The sequence below is a fragment of the Bos grunniens genome, chromosome 1 (genome assembly GCF_055505025.1).
Source record: "Bos grunniens cultivar Pamir isolate PY7600 chromosome 1, Bosgru_T2T1.0, whole genome shotgun sequence".
Classification (NCBI taxonomy): Eukaryota; Metazoa; Chordata; class Mammalia; order Artiodactyla; family Bovidae; genus Bos; species Bos grunniens.
In genome coordinates, this window is record NC_141165.1 from 46087442 (window position 1) to 46107857 (window position 20416).

Sequence of the window (20416 nt, forward strand, 5' to 3'; positions counted from 1 at the left end):
GCTTCCTCTCTGCCCATTGTTATTTATTCCAGGGAACAAAATTTTGCTTCAGGAGCTACTTCCCTGCAGCTGAGGGTAAAAAGAAGGCAGCCTAGGTTCATTTGTCCCTTTCCACAATACTTACCTCTTCCTAAAGTCACTTCCCAACCACTAAACGGTAGGCACTATATTTATTTTGTTAAATAAGGAGGGGGAAGAGCATGGAGGGTAGAGGATGAGATTCCACCTTGTCATTTAAACCTTATATGCAGGTTATAAAATGTTATGATTTGATTCATTATGATTCATCTCTGGAATGAAATTCAAAATAGGTATGTATTCGATTTGAAAATTTCATTCATACAACTTAATTTGGGGAGAAGTAGTCAGAATTGCTATATATATATATATATATATATATGTCACATTGACACAGCCAGAGTGTATGTTCTCCTCACCCCAGCCAGTCTCTGGGAAGACAGACTTATTCCTCTCCAGCTAATCAAATTCATGTCCCAGGCAAAGTTCTGTAGTCTTTGAGGGCTGCCTGGGCTTCTGGAGGTCTAGCCTGCATCTAGGCTATCTTTGTATCCCAGCAACAAACAATCAGGTGCATAATAGGGATTCACTACAAATGTACAGGATAAATCAAAATGAAAAACTTTCTCTAGCCTCCTATAATCACTCTCCTGCTTAACTCTAGTGTACTTGCTGTCCGTACCACTCTTTCAAACTTTTTTAATTAATCTCTTTAAGGGTTATTGCCTTATTCTTCCCATCCAGGTTGCCAGTTCCTTGAGAAGGATAGTGCTTCATTTTTTTCTCCACATTTCTTTCTAATGCCTAATATGGAGATGGTGCTTACAAATATCATTGATTTAAACACTTCCTTTTTTCTTGACAGCAGTTTCTGTTGGGAACCACCTTTAGAGAGCTGATTTTGCAGAAGGTGCAGTTTTAATTTTAAAACTTAAAAAATTTTAATTAAAAAAAATTTTATTTTTGGTTGCACTGGGCCTTTGTTGCAGTACACGGGCTTCTCATTGCAAGTCTTCTTGTTGCAGACACAAGCTTTAGAGCACTTGGACTTCAGGTGTTACACAGCACGCGGGCTCAGTAGTTCTGGTGCAGGGACTTTTTGCTCCCCTGCATGTGGGGTCTTCCAGAATCAGAGATCTAACCCTTGTCCCCTGCATTGGTAGGCGGGTTCTTAACCACTGGACCACCAGGGAAGCCCCACAGTTTTATTGCAAGCATATCTATCTAAAAAAAAGCTCTGACTGCCGTGCATTTCAAACAGATAAATTATTAGCCCCCTGCTGCTTGGTTTGGTTCAATCACATTTACTGAGGAGTTGCTTTGAATCTGATATTGAACCAGGCAATATTTCTGCCTCATAGGAACATTCAGAGAAGACAGGAGATGCCTTGCTGCCTACCCTTGACCTGGAGATAATGCTTGTCCTCACCAGCTGGTCATAGTCCCAGTCACATGCCCTGGACCTTTCTGGGTGGTGACTTGGACCTTCTGCTTAGCTAGTGCAGCCCCCTTCTGGGTGCACTAAATTGCTGCCTCCTCTCCCATCCTTCACCCTCCTTTGTGAGCCAGAATAGATTTTGCAGCAAGTTAGGTTACTTGACTGAAAAGTCTGCACTGTCTTTTCAGTAAACTTCAAACTAATTTGCTTAAGAAGTAAGTAATATGCAAATGTGAAATAAATGCTGGTAAGGCTAATAACAGGGATTTCAAGCTGTGTTGTAACAAACCAGTCACAGAGTATTCACGTGTTAATTCACTGGCATGTTCTCTGGCATAAGCACCCCCATCCTTCCTTCCCCCATTCCAACTGTTGTGCTGCAGCAGAATTTGGTCTGAGTCTGGGCAGAGTCCCTCTTGAAAAGCAGCCCTCCAGCTTCTATTACAGCAAGAGTCTGGTGAAAGTGATTCTTGCTTTCCCCTCGCACACAAAGGCAAGGAGCTCTTTAAAGGGACCTTCCTGCTCCTCCATGCAGCCGCAAACCGTGTGGGTACGGATTCAATGACCCAGGCTTTTGCCTGAAAATGAATGGGGAGGGGTCTTGAGGAGCTCCTAGGACCTCCCGGAGTGGGCCAGGGAGGGAGCTGACAGCCTGAGTGGATGGAGAGCACCGGTCCCTGGGGAGCGGCTTGCCATTAGCTGCTTCTTGGGATGCTCCACGCGCCAGTAGAGCATCCTGCCTTTGGTCCAGAGGGTGCTAGCGGCGCATCTTGCGGTATGCCTGCGTGGATTTGAGCCATCGCCCAGAGGCGAACCCGCATTCAGACACGGCGGACGGGCCTCTGCCAGGGCTGCGTGCAGTCAGCACGAATGCTTAGCTCCAGGCGTCTGCCCAAGCCTCCCGACTACATGGATTTGGCTGTTTAATCAAGCGAGATTACTGCCTGGGAAGATTTGCGAGCCTGATCCGCGCTCCAGCTGCTGTGACAACTTAAGGGCTGGCTGTTTACTTCTGTTGGTGTCTGGGACTCTGTCCTGCACCGCAGCCACTCCTGCCACTTTCCCGGACTCTGAAGTCAGCCGCGAGGACTCCTCTGCCGGCATTCCGAGGAAGAGGGAGCAAGGAGGGGTTAAAAGACGAGCAGACCCTCCCAACTGCTCGATCTCTCCTGACTGCCTGTATTCTGGGGTTCTGAGAGGGACCGCGCGGTGCCCGGGGAAGCAATGCAAGTCTCCATAGCCTGCACCGAGCATAATTTGAAGAGTCGGAATGGTGAGGACAGACTTCTGAGCAAGCAGAGCTCCACCGCCCCCAATGTGGTGAACGCAGCCCGGGCCAAATTCCGCACGGTTGCTATCATCGCTCGCAGCCTAGGGACCTTCACCCCTCAGCATCACATCTCTCTCAAAGAGTCCACTGCAAAGCAGACTGGCATGAAATATAGGTATGGACGTATTGCTAAGATTCCCTCTGCCCCGGGTTTCTGTGTTGTATTACAGGTGTAGTGGAGACAATTCAGCGGTTTTGAAATGTGACTGACTTATTGGTGGGCTGCTTAATTTAGAATTTTCAGGTGTCTTTAAAATAGGAAACGTGCCTTTCCTTAGGAAAGTGGAAAACCCAAGGTGGTTGTGTGGTGTTGTATTATGTATAGGATTTAAAAACTGTGGCCCATTTTGTATATTCTAAAGTGTTATGAACACCTTAAGAGCTGTATGAATTTCGTCTTCAGAGAATAACACAGCAGCTGAAAACTGGTATTGAGATTAGAGTAGCTTTTCAAGAGCAAATGTGCCTGTCCTATTTTATGGTACAGACTGTAGTTTCTGTGATTATACTATTAAAAATAGTTTTCCATCTAGTACTGTGTTCTTATTTATCTTTTGAAAGCTCAAGTTGACAAATGCTGGGCAGTCTTTTAAGGAAGTTCTGTTACAGGGAAGAAACACCTATACTGGTAAGTTAGTTTGAACACTGACATACTTAAACCCAAATTATTCTTGAAATACAGTGCAGACCTTATGAAATATAGAGAAAAAGTCAATTGTTGTAATATTACTGATTTCTTCATAAATTTTTAATCTCCCCTTCCCTCTATGCTGCTTTCCAGAGCTGGAAATCTTCCTGGTAATAGTTGATGCTCTCTTTAATAGGGAATGACTGAAATTTGAAAAGTAGAAAATTTCATTATTCAATTCTGTGACTCTTGCCTCCTCATTGCATTTGTTTTGTGCCGAATCTTTCTGACTTTCTTTCTTTAAAACTCCTGTGGTTTTTGTCTCTGAAAGTCTTTGCAGACGTAGAGAAGAGCTTATGATGCGTTTTCCAAAGGCTTTGGTGATTCTAGTTTGCTGATACAACTTTGTCCATTATTTATATTTAACTTTCCTTCATCTTTGTTAGGAACCAGGTTTTAGGATGAAAGGAACTTAATGCAATTAAAATAACTCCCGTGAACACTTAAGACTAGGTTTTCCTTGTGGGGATTCTGAAATAAGCATTCAAACCAATTTCTATAAAAGTTGTCCTTGAAAAAAAGTTTCTTTGCAGAGTTAACAGGGAATCTCATTGAAAAAACAGCAAGCCTTGTTGTTTTGGTATATTTTTGAGCCATTAAGAAATAAAGCCTTGAATTTGATGGGGTAGACTGACTGAAAATTTATAGCTAAAGCGCTTTGCCCCAACTGCGGTACAGTGCAAGCAGCCTAACTCCAGACAACTCCTTGAAGTATCACTGGTGTGAGGACCTCTGCTTTTCTTGATATTTCCAGGGTGGAGAATGGGGCCCCATGACAGGTTGGTAACTAGGACTGCAGTCTTGAGTGCACTGGCATTTTCTATTGCTGCTTCTGTGGCACACACCCAGCCTCTGCCCCGTGGCCACGATACTGCTCCGGGTGCACTTCAGCAGCTCTGATGGAGATGGAGAGGAGTTGCTGCCTTCTTGGGCAGGGCCCCTGGGAATGGTACACTCAGGGTTAAAGCAGACTGCAGAGGTAATTTGAACCGTGGCCTTCAGCAGCACCTTGAGCTCTCTTTTTGTAAGCCAGAAGGGATAAATAGTAACACCCTTCATTTCTTGTGGCAGAGTTTCATAGTTGCTTGTGAATTAGTGTATTGGAAGACTTTCCTCTTACGAAAGCAGGAGATTGCCATTATGGTTTTTTCTGGTAATGTAGCTCAGCTCAGTTTGAATGATAATACACACCAGAAGCTCAGTGTATAAGATTCACTTGGGCATCTTTCATTACTACCAACTAAGGACAGCTCTTTCCTGACAAAAAGCTAGCCATCTGCAGTCTTCAGGACAACTTGAAGTATTTGCTGTTTATGGTGACTGGACATTACCTGGTTTCTACTCCCCCTCTTATTCTGAATTGTTCCATCTATGACAGGCAGGTGGTTTTGTGTGTGTGTGAGTGTGACTTAACTCCTTTGTCTTTCAAATTCTACTTAGAGTGACCTTTCAGGAAAGAGATCAGGAGATTATGCCAAATGTACACTAAGACTTTCTTAGGGTTGGAGAAAGAAAGAAGAGAAAGACAGAAGTAGGGAGGGACAGAAGTAGGAGGGAAAGAGACTATAATATACTTTATAAAAATGATAGAAATATTCTATTAGTTATATTTTTTGGCATTGATGTCACTAAAATATATTGTGCATGCAAAAAGTATTTATTACTAATAATGTAGCAAAAAATTTAAAAAATAATGCCATAGACTTGGGGAGGTAATTGGCTTGGGTAAACAATCAGGAGAATGCCTGAAGGCACTAGAATGGAAAATCAGTGGTTAATTGTGTTTATAATAATATTCTCATCCTTGAAAATGATTTCCATTGGCACAACTTAACTGGGATCCATGAATCCTATAGAAAGTAAAAATATTGTCTTTGTGTATATTTTTGAGGAGAGGGTTCATAGCATTGGTCAGAATTTTTAAAGTGCTTACCACTCAGTAATTGTCAAAAAAATGTTATGGAATGAAGAGATACCCATTTAATCAACAAATATTTACTGAGCACCTGTTCTGTGGCAAGAACCCTATTAGAAATGGGTACGCAAATGTGTAGAAACCAGATAAGGTTTGGGGTTCGCATTCATACGAAAACAGACCATGAATAAGCAAACTCACAAATACATAATAATTTTATACTATAAGATGTTTTTATGAAGGCCATATTTTTGGGGTTCATAGTCAGACCTCAACCAACCTATTGGTCCATTTTGAGGTTACCATCTCAGTTATGGTTGCATCTTGGGGCACAAGTCATTGTGCCCATATCTGCCATCTATTTGCCATCCCAGGGACTTCTTTCAGGTTCCAGCCTTGCTGTAGGGGGCTACCTGGCCATTGAGGACCTACTTACAACCCTGAGTAGAAGATTTCTACTCATTTAATACCTTATGACTTTTAAAGCAAAACTCATAGCTTATAATTTCCATCCTGACATTGCCAACCTGACATTAATCAGGAACTCATGAACTTGGGATTTTAGAAAGAATTAATATACACTTGTATGAAGCATCTGAATTTTGCAAGAATACTCAAAGCCACTTTTACCTTCACATCAGCACTGTGCAAGAATCTTGCATAAAATTAACTATTGTTTCAAGGCTGATGGTGAGAAAAAAAATCCACCAGAGCAATCTGCTATTCAAATGTCACTGTAAGTTCAAGAGAACAAAATTCCATCTAACATTTATCTTGGGAACTATCTTGTGTGTAGATAATACAGGACTATTGTGTTTCTTATAGTTTTTATACTTGTGCCTTATTAATACATAAGAGGTCCTTTATCTTAGTTTTGCATATATTTTTAATATTAGAGTTCATCACACTGTTAGAGTTTGATATACACTCTGCAGGTATACATGATAGATGTTTACATGATATATATACATGTGATGGGTATCACATAGAGGTAGATACATACATCAACCTTTTATCCTAAGAAAGGCAAATCACTCAGAAAAGGAATTAAGCCAGCTTTTTTTGGTTGCTTTTGTTTAATTGATTTATTAGGTGTTTTTTTTAAGATTTTTTTTTTTAGAATGATCCAGCTACTAGTGATTGACGTGATCTCAGAGCTTTTGTTATTCATATTTGAGCACATTTGTGCTGATAAGCTACTCCTCTATTCCAAAATTTTTACTTTAGTTCCAGAACAAATTGAATGTCAATGAACCCAATTTCATGAAAAAAGTATTATTTGTAACATATACATTTGTACCAATATAACTTTGTGTTATATAGTTGCATAAAACATGCTTTGAAATTCTTAAGAGAATTATTTACAAGAAGGAAATTGTCTGAGCAATAATCTTTAATTCCACTATAAAACTTCTCCTTTTTTGGAGTCAATCCATTTTACCTTTTTTTTTTGTCATTATTAAATTTTTTAATTCAAATAATTATAGATCACAGAAATTCACAAAAAAAGTACAGGGAATTTTTATGTAACTAAATGATTTTTCTCCATTGAGAACATCTTGTATAACTATAGCACAGCATCAAAACTAGTAGATTGACATTACTGCAATCCACAGAATTTGTTCAGATTTTACTGGTTATCAGGTATTCATGTGTGTGTATTTCTATGTCTGTGCAATTAACCACATGTAGAAGTTTGTATAACTGCCACCACAATGAAGCATTAAAATTGCTTCATCACCACAAGGCTCCCTCATACTACCCCTTTACAGTCACATCCATCCTCTTTGGCAGTCCTTAATCCTTAGCATCCACTAGTCGCTGATCCTCTATAATTTGTTGTTTCAAGAACATTATATAAATGGGATCATACAGTTTGTAATATTTTGGCATTGGCTTTTTCCATTCTGCATAACTCTCTTGAGACTCATCCAGATTGTGTGTATCAATAGTTCATTCCTTCTTACTGAGTAGTAGCTCATGGTAAGGATGTTTCATGATTTTTTTAACCATTCATTGAGTGAAGGACAATTGGGTTATTGTCATCATAGATAACTTCAGATTAGAGAATTATTCCCAAATTTCTTCATTGCCATTCTGTAGCTCAAGGGATAAAATCCCAGCTACCTAGCATGGTACCTGAGATCCTTCATGGTCTGGCATTCAGCATGCTTTACAGTCACTACTCTGTTCTTATCTCTGACAACTTGGTTTTATCAGAAGTACCTACTCGAGACAGCCATTCCTTATAGTACCCTGGATCTTCTTGGTTTTTTATGCCTCTGTATCATTTTCCATGCTAGTCCTTCTACCCCTGGGATTCTCCTACCTCCTTTAGACAGTTAGGCAAGCTACCATGCATCCTCTAAGACCCAACTCTAGCCTAACCTTCTTTGTGAAACCTTGCCTGGCTGCACCCCGTACAGCACTAAATACTTGTTCTTTAGTGCGTCCACTGCATCTGATTCTTATTTCTGTTATGGAAATTATTGATCATGTAGTGTTGCTATTATCCATTTGCATCTGTATCTTCCCCATTAGTCTGTAAACAGCTTGAGGTTTGACTCTGGCTCATCTCTATAACCCCAGAGTCTAACCTGGCACCTGGCACATAATAACTGCTCAATAAATGCTTGGAAAATGAATGACCACACATGCAGGATACTGTGTAAAATGCTGGGGATACAGACTGAGGGTCCTCTCTTGAGTATTTCCAGTTTAGTATGGTGGTGTGGTGTGTGTACTCAGTCATGTCCAATTCTCTGTGACCCCATTGATTGTAGCCTGCCAGGCTCCTCTGTCTTTGGGATTTCCCAGGCAAGAATACTGGAGTGCGTTGCATTTCCTCCTCCAGGGGATCTTCCCAACCCAGGGATTGGACCTGTGTCTCCTGCATTGGCTGGCAGATTCTTTACCACTACATCACCTGGGAGGCCCAATGTGGCTAGATACCTGCATGAAAAGGCTGCACATGTTAAGTGATACAAAGAATAATTGTTGCTATAGTTTGAGGAGCCATCATTCATTAGGGGCTGTAGGAGTTAGGGAGAGGTTTCATGAGAAAGATCAGGGAAGCTTGATGTTGAGAAAGGAGAAATACCAAGATGAGCAGAAAGGAGGATGAGATCTTATAGACTGCAGCAGAGGAGCAGCCTGTCCCAAAGGCTGTGCGTGGAGTCCTGAGAAATAATGGAGTGGGGCAGAGAGTTCATACAGGGAAGTGGTGAGAGGGCATCCTGTAGAGGCAAAGAGGAGTTGGATGTAAGGGGAACATCAGCAGTGAAGAATCATTTCAGATTTTTGAACAAGGTGTCTGGTTACAAAGTTCTATTAAGAAGAAATTAATCTGGCAGCTGTTCCAAAAAAAAAAAATCTAACAGTTGTAAGTTTGAAACAAGAGAATTTATGTTGAATTTCAAGGCACTTTCTATTTTCCTATAAAAATAAGACTACATAAAAAAGGCTCGGACCAGATGCCTTTCTCAGGCCCTTCCTCCTCTAGCCTCTTTATTAAAGCACACATCTCATCCACAGTTCTTTACCTCCCACGAATGGTGGGCAGATTTTGAATCAAAGCAATTGAAGTGAAAGATCAATCTTGTCAGCTGATTACGTAAAAAGCACTGAGTGTGTGTGAGTGTGTGTGTATGCTTGTGAGCTTCCGTATGGGGAAAAGTGGGAGGAAATAGGTGGGCTGAAGAGGAGGAAGGGGAGAAGTGCCAGCTCTGTGGCTGTTTCAAATAGAGATATTTGATTTTAGTCCAGAGAAGAGAGCAGCTTGGATATTTAAAATGCCATTTTGGGGGAGAGCGGGTAAAGAATGCCATTGTCATTTGCACTTATACCCATGGGTGTGGGCTTTCCTCTCTTCCTCAAAGCAAAATGATGAAAATGGGGGAGGTGGAGAAACCTTCCTAAAAGTTGGTTGCTGATTCAGTCTCATAGAGTTTATTCCACCTCTGCAAGTCATCAGCTAGAAGTCTGGCATCCATGGGATGGTGAGAAAATGGTAGGAGGGGAGGGAGCCTCCTGCAACTGGTAGGCAAACGTAGTTCCAGGTCTGCAGCTCTGGAAATGTATGTGTGCACGATCTGTGTGTGTGTGTGTGTGTGTGTGTACACACATGCACAAGTATTTCCAGAAAGAACTTGTTTTCTAGCTGAGATCTTCAGTTGGCTTACTATATTTGGAGCCCTTAATCCTAAATCCATTCAGTGACCCTCTTTGGACGTGCACTCATTATAGAAATTCTTTTTTTAAAAAATTTCTGTAAACATTTGCACTTGTGGTAATTTGAGAAATGTTCTGAGAGAAGGAGGAGAAAAAATTCCATTACATTGAAAAGGGAAATCAGATTCATAAGTTTCACTTTGATTTTTTAAATTAATTTCATCAAAAGCATAGTTTGTCATTACTATATGAATTCATGAACAGATGAGACTTGGGTCCAGTGAATTGATCAAAGTATAGGACTCCTGGTTTCTTTGAGTATGTTTCACAACTTTTGTTTTGAAAAAAAGAGAATACCAGTTTATGCGAAGAACTGAATTCACATGTATTGATCCATCCATTTCCTTATAAGAATTTCAAAGCCATTTTGGGAGTCATCAGAAATAATAAAAAATAATTTGATGCTGCAATTTTAATTATGTTGTGTGCTTAAAAATATTTCTGTGACCAGTTTTCCACTCTTTTCAGAATTAGAAGATAAGAGTGATAGAGACTGAAGGATTAAGGCCAAAAAAAGTCTTTCAAATTTCCACTTCAATACTGAGAATTTTTAATCCTATATAATCACAGAAATAAATGAATTAGCAGTGGTTGTTGTCACTGAGGAAACTTCAGACTCCGTCTAGTTCGGTCACATCATTTTATGCAGAATGACCAGTTCCTTGATCACAGTTACTCAAGGAGCTGATGAAAGGGTCAAGGTCAAACTCAGGTCCTGGCTCCAAGAGCAGGATTCCTTATGCTCTGTTAGCTTCTACATGGTAGCTGCTTGATCATGCCCCATTTTTTAACACAGGAAAGAAGCACAGAGCATGAAACACTTCTAGAAGGGACAATTCCTTTCTATACATGTGCATAGTCTGCAGTTCAAGCTTTTATCTCTAGAAGAAGGAAAGCCCTGCTGTGCATTCGAAGAGCCAGACCAGCTTCCTTCGTCTCCTGCAGAGTTGTGAGGACCCCAAAGTGCCCCCGGGGCAGCTCTCTACTTATACTAATTCTGAAGCTGAACATAAATTAACTTTCAGATGACAGTGTGCTTGGTATTACAGTTTCTAAATAACTGGTGTCTCAGAAAGAAATCTACAAACCCTTGGGCACAGGTGATAGGACAGGAATACATGTCAATCCTGGATATGAAATGCTCCTTAGGGCATTCAGCACTGAACATACTTCACTCTCCTCCATGCTTTGAGATTACTTTGAAAACTTGCTCCTGAGACTTAGAATCAAAATGCATTTTAAAAAAACCCTTGCAGGTTGATTTTCAGTTACTCAGATTGGAAACCAAAACAGAAGCCCAGCAGTGATTTTTTTTTTCTTGGAATCGACAACTAGGGAGGACTCTGAGAGTCCTCACACAGGCCATCTGGTCCAGCTCTCATGAGAAATCTGTCCTGTTTTTCCAATTTGCACTGTGCAGCAACTACTTGTAAAGGCCCCTGAAGAAATATTGTGTAATCTCCTTTCACAGCAGTCAAGAAAAAAAAATTTTGGCTCATTTTTCTATGAATTAGAATCATTCAGTAAGCTCTGAAATCCTCGAGGAAGCAATAAAGTGAAGGCTCTTAGAATTCTTGTCTGTCGTCTGGACCCTAATAGTCAAAAGTCAGGCTGCAAATGGTAATAGAAAATTGAGAGGCAAGAAAGCAGGGGCACAGCAGTGAGGCAAGATGGGGAGCACCATGTCGTGCCGGAGGCTCCCAACCTCCTGTTGATATCTGGGGAGGAGAGTCTTTCCCATTCTGGTCCCAGCACCTGCTCTCCTGGCCTGACTGTTCTGCTGCTAAATGATCCAAGTCAAAAAGATACTTCACCATGAGAAAATTCCTCCTTGTGATCAATTCAGCTCCTTTCAAGCTGCATTGGAAGCTTCTTGGTTTGTCCTCAATTGAAAGGAAAATGAAAGTGTTAGTTATTCAGTCGTGTCTGACTCTTTGCAACCCCGTGGACTGTGGCCTACCAGGCTTCTCTGTCATGAAATTCTCCAGGGAAGAATTCTGGAGTGGGTAGCCATTCCCTTCTCCAGGGCATCTTCCCAACCCAGGGATTGAACCCGGGTCTTGAGACAGCTATAAGTATCTGCTTCATAAGTCCTCTGGTACTTGAAAACCATTACTAGGACTCAGCCTTCAAATTTCTAGGATGGTTCCTCCTCCTATACTTCATTTTCTGATTCCCAGCTGCAATTATGACTCTCACCTAAAGCCTCTATCCATCCAGAGCTGGATACAATTCCAAGTGTAGCTCTAGACTTTTTAGTACAGAATCATAAGATTACCTAATAACAGAAACATGCTCTGTCCCCTTGTCTGCATTCCATTGTTATGCTTACTGTTTTAGAAGAAAACAATACATTTTAACATTTTGAGCCAATCTTTGAAAAAATTGCTCTGAAACATTTTTAAATGTTCTGACCCATTTATTTGATAATGGAGGATCCCTCTGCTGATATGTAGCAACTCTTATGAGATAATATGCTCTAAAGGTTTTAATGGTGACAGTTGAAATCTCTTGGGTTAAAGAAATATGAAAAAGGTTAATTCTGACATGTAAGTTTCAATAGCATTTGAGTATCTAGATAGAAAAACTAACAGCTTGCAATATGATTTATTTGCCTTTTGATATGCTCTCATAGAGATTCTTTTAATCTAGCAGGTTTTAATGTAAAAGCAACTGTGCGTGACTAGCTTTATTAGCAGAAAAAGTTTTCTGTATTAGTAATTAACATCCTCCAAGACAATATCCCTGAAGGGACTTAACCGCAGGAAATTCCAAGCATAGTGTTCTCCATGATGAGTTTGTTATCTATTGGAAGGCCCATCTGCTTTGACAGAGCTCTTATATAAGAAAAGGGAGCTTTTCCCTGAAGAACATATGCTATTAAGGCACCCTCTTTTCCATTTCTTTGAAATTAATTTCCACATTAAACTTGGTTTTTGTGTTATGGGGTTTTGTTGTTAGTGTCTTTGGCCTGAGACCACAGCAACAAGCTTGTTATAAAAATCAACTGCGTAAATAACATGGCTTTAATGAATGCTATTCTCTCTCAACAAAAACCAGCAAAGAATTCCTCTGAGGCATTTGATGAAAATAGACCTTTTGAGTCACTCCTTCTCCATTTTCTACGTCTATATGAATAAGCACTTCTGCATTATGGAGTTTTTGCACTTACTGAAAAGAATGGAAATGCTCAGAAGATATCTTCATCTGATCACAGAGGGTTTTCATCTTAATGGAAAACATAGTTGTTCCATTATGATGAAGAGAAAATAAGCAAACTGTTCAAGGAGGCTCAGATAGAAAGTGGGAGTTGGGAAATTCATGGTCTAGCATACAACTTCTCACTCAATAATGGCTTATCTTTCATTTCTAAAGAAGAAGTTCAAGATTTCAATTACACTCAAATAGAGTTTTTCCAAAAGCAATCTTTTAGAAATGAGGAGGCTTGGGTATCTTAGTCCATAAAAACACAGAATCATTCCTTAACCAGAGAAGCAAGTGTATGTTCGCCTGAGGGCTCCAGAGTCCACCAGATGTTTCCTAAGGTCTTCATCAGGACTTTCTGCAGTCCTATTTCAAAACAGGAAGTAATTTAGAAGGAGACGTGGCAAAGCTGGGCATTTTATACTGCAGTAATTTCCTATTGCTCCTGCAATAAACTGCCATGAAGTTAGTGCCTTAAAACAACACAAATGCGTTCTTTCACAGTTCTGGAAGCCAGAAATCTAAAACCAAGTTGTCAGCAGGGTTCTGTTCCTTCTGGAGGCCGCAGGGTAGAAATTATTTCCTCACCTTTTCCAGCTTCCAGAGGCCACTTGGATTTCTTGGCTCACGGCACCTTCCTCTGTCTTCTAAGCACCTCTCTCCAACTTCTGGAGAGATGGCACATCTCCTGTTTCTCACTTTGATCCTCCTGCTTCCCTCTTATAAGCACTGCTGAGACAACATTGGTTCCAGTGAGATAATCCAGTATAATCACCCCATCTCATAATCTTTAACTTAATCACACATGCAAAGTCCCCTTTACCACATAAGTTAACATTATTCACAAGTTCCCAGTGATTAGGCTGTGAACATCTTTTAGAGGCCATTATACAGTTCTACCACATGTATCATGCAAATATGTTATGCAGAAGAGGGCCAAGTAAAGGAAACCAAAGTATCAAGCATTACATCCTCATTACTTTCTCTAGCATCTGAGACTCAGTCAGGTGAGGCAAGAGAGCAAAAGGAATAATGAGGTCATGGAATATGCAGGGCGATGTGGATTTTTCTCTGTCTAAGGCTATAGCTTAGGTTTGAATCAGAATAAAAATTCATATTTACAGTGTGTAGCTTCATTGTGAAAAAGTTTAAACAGCTTTATCTTGACCTTGGTAATTACCATAATGGCAGCTATTGCTTGAAATCTGTTCTGTTTCTTAGGCCCCTTAATGCAACATCTGCTAGAAATATTCTGTTGTTTTTAATTCCAAGACCTAAGTAAAAATTGGTAAGTGGACAGTAATAGAAAAGTCAATGGATAGCTGTAGAGATCAAGCTGTAATTAAAATTCTCATGACTCCAGAAATATATATAACTGCTTCCAAATTTCATGACTGCAGTCTGTCAGCTCGGGAGTCTCACTTCTTCCGAGTACCTGGAGTGTGGGAGCCATGGCAGTGCATCTTTCATCCTGATATGATGTATCTGTGAAGCTCAGTACATAGATCACAATCTGTGGAAAATTCTGAAAGAGATGGGAATACCAGACCACCTGACCTGCCTCTTGAGAAATCTGTATGCAGGTCAGGAAGCAACAGTTAGAACTGGACATGGAACAACAGACTGGTTCCAATAGGAAAAGGAGTCCGTCAAGGCTGTATATTGTCACCCTGCTTATTTAACTTCTATGCAGAGTACATCATGAGAAACGCTGGACTGGAAGAAACACAAGCTGGAATCAAGATTGCCGGGAGAAATATCAATAACCTCAGATATGCAGATGACACCACCCTTATGGCAGAAAGTGAAGAGGAACTAAAAAGCCTCTTGATGAAGGTGAAAGAGGAGAGTGAAAAAGTTGGCTTAAAACTCAACATAGGGAAATAGATGGGGAAACAGTGGAAACAATGGCAGACTTTATTTTTGGGGGCTCCCAAATCACTGCAGATGGTGACTGCAGCCATGAAATTAAAAGACGCTTACTCCTTGGAAGGAAAGTTATGACCAACCTAGATAGCATATTCAAAAGCAGAGACATTACTTTGCCAACAAAGGTTCATCTAGTCAAGGCTATGGTTTTTCCTGTGGTCATGTATGGATGTGAGAGTTGGACTGTGAAGAAGGCTGAGCGCCGAAGAATTGATGCATTTGAACTGTGGTGTTGGAGAAGACTGTTGAGAGTCCCTTGGACTGCAAGGAGATCCAACCAGTCCATTCTGAAGATCAGCCCTGGGATTTCTTTGGAAGGAATGATTCTAAAGCTGAAACTCCAGTACTTTGGCCACCTGATGCGAAGAGTTGACTCATTGGAAAAGACTCTGATGCTGGGAGGGATTGGGGGCAGGAGGAGAAGGGACGACAGAGGATGAGATGGCTGGATGGCATCACCAACTCGATGGACATGAGTCTGAGTGAACTCTGGGAGCTGGTGATGGACAGAGAGGCCTGGCGTGCTGCGATTCATGGGGTCGCAGAGAGTCAGACACGACTGAGCAACTGAACTGAACTGAACTGAACCTTTCCAGAAAATTCATACTGTCCCTTCCTCCTTAGTATTGTCAATTAATGGTGGTGTTGGGGACAGGAAAGTAGGAGTTTCTTGCAGGGATATGAAATTCTTTTTCTGAACCCTTCTATTAAATAGTTTCTTGAACTTGTTAGGTTGGTCAGGCATTTTATTTTAATGACAAAGATATTTTTATTCTTATTCATAAAATTTGTACATATTTTGATACAAATTTTCAAAATTTTTAGCAAGTGTTTTATTTCTATATTATTTTTGGCTATGCTGGGTCATCACTGCTGCACAGGCTTTCTCTAGTTGCGGCGAGTAGGGGCTACTCTCTAGTTGCAGTGCAGTTTTCTCCTTGTGGTGGCTTCTCCTATTACACAGCGCGGGCTCTATGCCAGGCTTAGTTATCCCTAGAAATGTGGGATCTTCTTGGACCAGGGATCGAACCCATGTAATGGCAGGTGGATTCTTAACCACTGGACCACCAGGAAAACCCCCAAATTTTCAAATGTTTTAACTCATACAATTTTCCTCTGTGGTATTTGGTCAAACATACCAATAAGAAGTAGCTAGTTGTTCCTTAGTTTTCTTCATTCTTTTCCAAGACCCATGGGTCCTCTATCACTGCCTAGAATATTGGATTTTGAAGAATTACACTCTTGATACCAAATCATTTAATTTTGCATACCTTCTCTGGGCCTTCAAACAGTAAGTACCAGATTATATCAGATTTAGGGAGAAGTGTTAGTGGCTGTAGAAGTGTTAGTGTTGGGCTTCCTGGTGGCTCAGAGGTTAAAGTGTCTGCCTGTGTCTGCCTGCAATGTGGGAGACCTGGGTTCGATTCCTGGGTCAGGAAGATCCCCTGGAGAAGGAAATAGCAACCGACTCCAGTACTCTTGCCTGGAGAATCCCATGGACAGAGGAGCCTGGTGGGCTGCAGTACATGGGGTCGCAAAGAGTTGGACACTACTGAGCCACAAATTGCCAACATCTACTAGATCATGGAAAAAGCAAGAGAGTTCCAGAAAAACATCTATTTCTGCTTTATTGACTATGCCAAAGCCTTTGACTGTGTGGATCACAATAAACTGTGGAAAATTCTGAAAGAGATGGGAATACCAGACCACCTGACCTGCCTCTTGAGAAATCTGTATGCAGGTCAGGAAGCAACAGTTAGAACTGGACATGGAACAACAGACTGGTTCCAAATAGGAAAAGGAGTTTGTCAAGGCTGTATATTGTCACCCTGCTTATTTAACTTATATGCAGAGTACATCATGAGAAACGCTGGACTGGAAGAAGCACAAGCTGGAATCAAGATGGCCAGGAGAAATATCAATAACCTCAGATATGCAGAAGACACCACCCTTATGGCAGAAAGTGAAGAGGAACTAAAAAGCTTCTTGATGAAAGTGAAAGAGGAGAGTGAAAAAGTTGGCTTAAAGCTCAACATTCAGAAAACGAAGATCATGGCATCTGGTCCCATCACTTCATGGGAAATACATGGGAAAACAGTGGAAACAGTGTCAGACTTTATTTTTCTGGGCTCCAAAATCACTGCAGATGGTGACTGCAGCCATGAAACTAAAAGACGCTTCCTCCTTGGAAGGAAAATTATGATCAACCTCGACAGCATATTCAAAAGCAGAGACATTACTTTGCCAACAAAGGTCCGTCTAGTCAAGGCTATGGCTTTTCATGTGGTCATGTATGGATGTGAGATTTGGACTGTGAAGAAGGCTGAGCGCCGAAGAATTGATGCTTTTGAACTGTGATGCTGGAGAAGACTCTTGAGAGTCCCTTGGACTGCAAGGAGATCCAACCAGTCCATTCTGAAGGAGATCAGCCCTGGGATTTCTTTGGAAGGAATGATTCTAAAGCTGAAACTCCAGTACTTTGGCCACCTGATGCGAAGAGCTGACTCATTGGAAAAGACTCTGATGCTGGGAGGGATGGGGGGCAGGAAGAGAAGGGGACGCCAGAGGATGAGATGGCTGGATGGCATCACTGACTCGATGGACGTGAGTCTGGGTGAACTCCGGGAGTTGGTGATGGACAGGGAGGCCTGGTGTGCTGCGATTCATGGGGTCGCAAAGAGTCGGACATGACTGAGCAACTCAACTTAACTGAACTGACCATCTTTACATGAATGTGACAGTGTATTTACAGCCACCAGTGAACACCAACCCCCTCTAATAGTACATTGAGGGCAGGATGGGGAAGAACCAGACCTATCCTTGATTCCCCCAGAATTATTGCCAACAAAGTCCATTTTCTAACTCAGAGATAATATTTTCCTAATGTAAACACAACAATAACAACATCAGTTAATGTCAACAACAGAAAAAAAATTAACAGGTTGAAGTCTGCAAGTCTATTCAGCTAATAAACCTGTTTGATTATACGTCATTGATGGCCACTAATGAAGTAAATGTGATGAATTTAATGTGTACTTCAATTTTATTTCTTAGCAGGAAAGTGGTATCATATGACAATGTCAATGATCAAAGTATTTGACTTTTAATAATGATTAGTTTTAGAAATAAAAACATTCACAAAATGTTAGTTTGTGATTTTTCTTGATTGTTACTCTTGCTTAGGATATTAGCCTGATGTATACCTACTTTGAGATGGAAATACCTTGGGGGCAGGGTTTGACAAAAGACAAATACTAATGATCAAAATGTCTGAGTAACATTCTGTTCCATTAAAATCTGACTTTATGTGATTGCCTCACGTAAACATTTAAACCAAGGAGTTGAAAGAGCTTAATTAGTGCTATTTTTATCCTTGAGCAAAATTCTCAAGGGGTTAGCAAGTAGTGTTATGTCCATTTTCAGTTATAGAAACTGAGGCATAAAAACAGAACCTAATGACATCTTGTACAATCCCAAATATTGAGCTTTCCATTTCAATTCTAAGTTCAGACAGTTCCTGGCCAACTTTTTCTTATGTTGGCCCAGTGTTTGTTTATGCCAGTTGTGACTCAGGACTAAAAGGAATCCAACATGTGCAAGTGGCATTTCTGGGCGAGTTCTATTTTCCCGTGTTGGCATGAGCCACTGAATGGTCAGTACATGGTATCCTTCATTATTACTCTGACCAGAAAATCAGGGCAGAGGTTGAAGTGGAGCAGCATAGTGGTACAAAGAACATATATGCAGGAGCTCAGGGCTGGTTCAGAATCTATAGGCCGATGGAAAGTTTAGCAGCCATTATATTTATTTTTGGCAGTTCAAACTATTAGAAGTTTTCCTAGAGTGGGGAATAAGGATATCTTCAGATCTTAGTAGGTACATTTATATATAGCTCAAGAAAGTAACAAGTATTTTAAAAGTGAATTTTTGGCAAGTGTTCATCACCCACTCCAGTACTCTTGCCTGGAAAATCCCATGGACAGAGGAGCCTGGTGGGCTGCAGTCCATGGGGTCGCGAAGAGTCGGACATGACTGAGCGACTTCCCTTTCACTTTTCATTTTCACGCATTGGAGAAGGAAATGGCAACCCACTCCAGCATTCTTGCATGGAGAATCCCAGGGACGGCAGAGCCTGGTGGGCTGCCATCTATGGGGTCGCACAGAGTTGGACACGACTGAAGCGACTTAGCAGCAGCAGCAGCATTATACATATTTAGTTCAGCAAGGTGTGTGTGTGTGTGTGTGTGTGTATTTAAGGTGCAAACACAAAACGTGGAGGACTAGCAGTAAACAGGCTCTGCAGGAGCATGCCCAATAGTTCCCAGTACTGCAACACTCATTTACCCAGCTTTGTCTTTTTTTTTTAATTGAAGTATAGATGATTTTCAATGTTATATTAGATTCTGGTGTACAGCAAAGAGATTCAGTTATATATATATATACACACACACACACACACATTAAGTTTTATATATATATATATATATTCTTTTCCACTGATTTATGACAGGTGTTTATATATTCAGTTGGCTGATGTATATTCAACTATATAGAATATAGTTCTCTGTGCAATACAATAGGACCTTTTGTTTATTCATTCTATATATATAATAGCTTGCATCTGCTGGCCCCAAACTCCCAAACCAACCTTCCCCTGCCCTCCTTCTCCTTGGCAATCACAAGTCTGTTCTCTGTGTCTGTGAATGTGCTTTTGTTTCATAGATCTATTCATTTGTGTCATTAGATTCCACATATAAGTGATATCATGTGGTCTTTGTGTTTATTTTTCTTACTTACTTTGCTTAGTATAATAATCTGTAGGTCCATCCATGTAGCAGCAAATGACAGTATTTCGTTCTTTTTATGGCTGAGTAGTATTCCATTATGGGCTTACTTACTTGGTGGCTCCGTGGTAAAAAGAACCCACCTGCCATGCAGGAGACAATGAGTTCGATCCCTGGGTCAGGAAGATCCCCTGGAAAAGGCAATGTCAACCCACTCCAGTATTCTTGCTTGGGAAATCCCATGGACAGAGGAGCCTTATGGGGTACAGTTTATGGGATCACAAAAATGTTGGATATGACTTAGCAAGTAAACAACAACAGTATACCATTATGTGTGTGTATCTTCTTTATTCCTTCATCTTTTGATGGACGTTTAGCTTGTTTCCATGTCCCTGGGTCGGGAAGATCCTCTGGAGAAGGAAATGGCAACCCACTCCAGTACTCTTGCCTGGAAAATCCCATGGGCAGAGGAGCGTGGTAGGCTACAGTCCATGGGGTTGCAAAGAGTTGGACACGACTGAGCGATGCCACTCCATGTCTTAGCTATTGTAAATGGTGTTGCTGTGAACATTGGGTACATGTATCCTTTTGAATTATAGTTTTGTCCAGATATATGCCAGGAGTGGAATTGTACCTAGCTTTGTCTTTACTAGCAAATTTCTTAATTTCTCTGTGCTCCAGTATCTGTAAAATAGACCTGGTAATCCTTTATGGATTTGCTTTCTAAGATTACATGTGATTGTAAAGTACCAACTGTTATCTGTTAAAATTCTCAATAATATCAAAAAGAAACTTGACAAGAATGAATGAGGCTCTATGAGCACATGTTAATATCATCACAATAGATCTTTCTTTAATCTTTTTTTTTTTGCTTTGAAAT

At 40.8% G+C, this 20416-nt stretch overlaps 1 protein-coding gene across 2 annotated transcripts in view; it reads left to right on the forward strand.

Moving 5' to 3' along the window:
- KCNAB1 (potassium voltage-gated channel subfamily A regulatory beta subunit 1) overlaps positions 1 to 20416 on the forward strand; it is a 444955-nt gene that overhangs the window by 148560 nt on the left and 275979 nt on the right. The window contains exon 1 of one of the 2 annotated variants that reach the window (XM_086391559.1): positions 1774 to 2901. The exons of the other annotated variant lie outside the window; for it this stretch is intronic. Within the exon in view, the coding sequence (XP_086247685.1) occupies positions 2681 to 2901 (221 nt within the window). The 5' untranslated portion in view covers positions 1774 to 2680. Of the gene's footprint in view, positions 1 to 1773; positions 2902 to 20416 lie in introns of those variants that run through there. 2 annotated transcript variants of the gene reach the window in all.